Source organism: Centruroides sculpturatus, unplaced genomic scaffold, assembly GCF_000671375.1.
Source record: "Centruroides sculpturatus isolate CEXI.00-Female unplaced genomic scaffold, Cexi_2.0 scaffold2630, whole genome shotgun sequence".
Taxonomy (NCBI): domain Eukaryota; kingdom Metazoa; phylum Arthropoda; class Arachnida; order Scorpiones; family Buthidae; genus Centruroides; species Centruroides sculpturatus.
In genome coordinates this window covers 8,273-13,048 of record NW_019386772.1, presented here as the reverse complement: position 1 = coordinate 13,048, position 4,776 = coordinate 8,273, and the positions used below count along the sequence as shown (strand labels likewise).

The following is a 4,776-nucleotide window of genomic DNA, read 5'->3' as shown; positions in this document are numbered from 1 at the left end:
AAATACATATTTACTGCTCAAAACTTCAAAAAATAACATTATTAAATCAATGAAACACAAACCATAAGACAAGAAGTACATGTTTAAAATTATAACTAAAGTATGTAAGTGACCTTCACTACATGTTATATTGAAGTTGTTATAAGTTTAGCAAGATAGCACTAACAGGTTGTTGAAATAACACTTTAGACACTGTTTTTCAGTAATGACTATGGCACTCAAGGCTGCTGTTGGACAAGGCATACTATCAATGAGGCAGTTAATGATTGCCTGAGGTATCCCTTGCCAAGCTGCATCTACTGCACTGCTCATGTCGTCTACAATGTGGCAATGGTTCCCGGTGCACCTCATGTTGGACAAGGTTACAGTGGGGTATGATGGGAGAAAGATCCAGAGAGGTTACTAGCCAGGGAAGGATGTGAATTCCATTCATGGTAGTGAGAGTTTGCTGTGTGATGTGTAGTCTGGCATTGTCTTGCTGGAACACTGTCAGGTGCAGCCTGAACCAGTGGCTGAACTACAGGGCCCACAATTCATATGATGTACTGGTCTGCTGTCAGAGTACCAGAAATGTGAACAATGGCTGTCCATTGATCAAACACAATGTCTGGTGTGGGACAAGTGTGATGCTCAGCGAAAAGGACTGGCATGTAGCATTTCCCAGGATACCACCACACCCATCTACAACCATCAGTTCTCCACAGACAGATGAGGTTTCATTTGTAAACAATACCAGATGCCATTCAGTAATCCAGTTATGACAATGACATCACACCAGGCATGCAGCCGTGTCAAGCAAGTAGTGGTAACCCCATTATTGGTTGCCTTGTTTGAAGCTCGGCTTCATGCAACATGATTCAAATGGTTTGGGTGGACACAAATACATCTGTTCATGACAGCAGGCAGCATTGGATACCATATACCATGGTGAATGGGTCCCAATGGACCATTCAGTGAATCTGACAGTCTGTCCCTCTGTCCATTGTCATACAGTGCTGATTGGTACTCATGTTGTGCCCAATACATATAACAAGTGCATGCATCAACAAACTAAGGTCGCACAACTCCAGGATATTGTCTCATTTCCCAGCCATTAATTGGTGGTATTCAGCTTGCTCTGAGGCATTTTCATGTGGTATTGCTGTTGTCTCTGAGGCATTTTCTATATTTCTTCAAAAGTTTGGCTGTCACAAACCATTGCTGATAGCATTTAGGGCCTGAGCCAGTTGCTGGTCTTAATAATCCGAAACTAGATACCAAACGCCCTGATGCATATGTAAATTTAATCATTTCCATATCTCTGTCACCTATACTGGTCATGCAACGTTCATGTGGATAAGCACATTCCTTCGTGGTGTTGCAATTTCACTTTTGAGGAGTGTAGATAACAGCGTTTAGTTGAAATGGTTTTATTAAAAAAATTATGAACTAAAAAAAATTTTTTTTTATATTTGACAATATAAAAAAAGTTGATAAACATTATTTGTAGATATTGGAAGAGCTCACTTATATTTTTTGCTTAGACCATTGTTCTCTTCCACCATTTATGCTTATGAATGTAATTATTATTATTACATTGGGTTTAGTGAGTTATACTCAGTTGACACTGGTTGCTGTGTACTATGCCAGACCAGAGTCAAGGCATAGCAACCAAATTAGTAGTAGTAGTTCCTCTAATGCTAAGTGTCCTAGTAGTATTTTTTTTTTCATTCATTTTTATTGATTATGTACTGTCAAGTACATTCCTGGCCCTGCATGGAGCATTACCAGGGAATGTCCTAGTAGTAGCATACTGATTTCAATCATGGGTAAGGACTTCAGCTTCTTCCTATGTCATATTGAGCATCTTCAAATCTTGAAGAAAAGTTCTATGCCAAGTATTCCTGGGGTGTCCTCATGGTCATTTGGCACCAGGGAAACCCATTTCATGGCTGTCTTAGGGATCCTATTGTTCTCCATATGAAAACAGGGGCCAGCCAGTCAATTCTTCTACGGGCAACAATGTTATGAAATTTGCACATCACACTCCTTTGGAGAACCACTTCATTATAGCAACCAAAACAAATCAAAAGTTAAATAAGTGTGTCAGTGTGTGTCTGTATTCAGGAATTTCCTAACAATATGACATGTATTCAATATAGTGGCCTTTTGCAATGAGATGTATGTTTCTATTCAGTTGTAATGTTCCTAGGCTTTTGTGTAGTGTGTGTTGACACCTAAAGAGAATGTTATTGTTATTATTATTATTATATTACATAGTAGTATAAGCAAAAACTAAAGCTTTTTAGGATAAAAATTGCAGATAGACTTTCACAATATAAGGTAAAAAATATTATTTCTAAACTTAAAAATAAATTCTTTTTAAAATTCTGTAAAATTACATCTTGAGCAGATATATAAAATATCAATAATTAATCTTTGAAATACTAAATTCAGGTAATATATTGTAATGTTCCATAAGTAAAAAAATTTTATTAATTCACAGAAAGTTTATTTTGAAGATATCATATCACTGTAAATAAAATGAGTTTACAACTCAAACACCTCTCACTTTTCAAAGTATTTGATAAAAAAAATGTTTTTATCTTCCTAAACTCCAACAAGAATCTTCCTAGACAACAAACACAATAGAAATAAATATAAATTTACTTAAATTGATTAGCCCAAATAAGTACAGCTATAATAAACTCATTATAGCCATACTTAATTGGGCTAATCAATTTAATCTCAATTTACGTTATGAACTAGAAATGTTATTTCATAATATAAATTTACTGTTTAAACATTTCTGGAAATTTATCATCTCAATCTACCAAATCCTTTGAAACACAATATAGTTAAAATCTTGTTTTACAAAATGTGATTTCATAGCAAAGTCACATACAAGCTAATACTGCTGAATTTATTTGCAATGAAAGTAACAAATTCATTGTGTGAAATTATGAAATTGTGTTATCTTCCAACAAAAATATCTAAATCAAGTACGATTTCATGATTTTTAGAGTAAAAATGTTTTTGTTTTTGGATTGAACTGATAGGAAGAAACAATCCTCCTCATTTCTTCAAAACCATAAATTTTTGGGTAAGCCTAGATAATTTTTCTGATTATTCATACTATCTACAAACCTTTCATTTGATTTTAGAAATATTTTACACATCTTGAATTCATTCTTGGAAATGAACTTGACTGGCCTGAAACATCATTTGCAACAGGTAAACATTTTATTTAAACAAGATAATAATCAGAACATAAATTTATGTTGTTGTTATTTATTTTCAGGTTATAAGAATCTCTCTTGGCCTACACTTCAAGGATATACAGATTCTTTGTATTTTAGATTAAGGGAACACAATTTATGTAATCATAGAGATTATCAAAATTTGGCTGTTAATGGTATTGTTTCATATATATTCATATTATAGTAGAAGTCTTTTTCTGGCATCCACAGAATCACAGCGGTGCTGGATTATTGAAAATGCCAGATCACTGGATGGTTTTGTACTTTTGCAAAATTTGATAAGTTATATACAATCTGAACATTGCAGATATTGCTATGCATTTTGTAACAGCACACACTGCTGTGTGCATCCAACTTGTTTATGCAAGCTCTTTCTGACTATACTGTGCTAAGATTGAAAAACCTGCTAAAACATTTCAATGAACACATTACTGCACAAACTCAACATTCACAATGACTCATATGTATATACTGTAATATTTATTCAGAAAAGGACAAAATTGTAACATATTCAAGAAAATCAAAAATTTTAATTCCAAATGAGTAAGTTTTGCAGAATCCTTCATCAAAGAATGTAGCTTACTCATATTTGTGAGATTGCTGTTTGCCTGTCGAATAAACTTTTATTTGAAAATAATAATTTTTATATAAAATAACTGTAAACATCATGGACTATGTCCATTCATTTTCTATCAAAAATGTATTTTTCTTGTCTTCCTTGAAAATCTGCTCCCAGAATCATTCTCTGTTAAAATAAATTAAGTAATTATTCAAGTTTTAAAAATAAACTCTAATTTTGTAGTTTATGATTTTATTACTCTTATGTTATAACTTTCTTTTAACTGTCTGCTTGCTATATTAATTATGAAAAAATAATGTACTGTACCTATAAACAATAAGAAACCAGAGAAATATCATTGAAAGATGAATTCTTCTATGTGTCAGTAAATCATAATATTGACTTACTTAATACTAATAATTTAAAAAAATTTTTTATTGCTTAATCCAAATAAAATTTACAATTATTTATGTAAAAATTATATTGGTTTCAAAATAAAAACTCATTCATTGACAGGCAAACAAAGCAAGCTCACAAATATCGATAAGATATACAGTGGGTGATCGGTTAACGAACAAAATCTGTTCCAAGACTTTGTTCGCTATCCAAATTGTTCGTTAACCGATTATCTATTTACCATAGGTTTTAATGGGAATTTAATCAATTCGTTCTGGAGACCCCCCAAAAATAAAAAATATATACTTTCTTACTATGTTTATTTATATGTAATAATAAAAATACATATATACACAGTCTTGCGTTTTTATTAGTCATGTTTTTTCTGTTTGAAAGGGTTAAAGAATCTGTCTAATGTCGATTGCTTTTCTCTCTTCTTCAGGATTTTTCATAAGTAATTAATAAGATTGCAATTGTAGAAATCCCCAAGCCTCAACCTGGTTTGGATGCCATTCTAAGACCGTTGTTCTGACATCCTCCCACTTCTTCAAAGGATCTTTAATAACAGATATCGGCATTAAT

General features: G+C 32.6%; 1 protein-coding gene across 1 annotated transcript in view; it reads left to right on the top strand.

The window, feature by feature from the left end:
- Positions 1 to 330: 330 nt before the first annotated feature.
- The window catches only part of LOC111615746 (acyloxyacyl hydrolase-like), an 11,680-nt gene continuing 7,234 nt past the window's right edge, over positions 331 to 4,776 (top strand). Inside the window, exons 1-3 of the mRNA XM_023357186.1 lie at positions 331 to 372; positions 3,144 to 3,213; positions 3,281 to 3,394. Coding sequence (XP_023212954.1) covers positions 331 to 372; positions 3,144 to 3,213; positions 3,281 to 3,394 — 226 coding nt within the window. The remainder of the gene's footprint in view (positions 373 to 3,143; positions 3,214 to 3,280; positions 3,395 to 4,776) is intronic.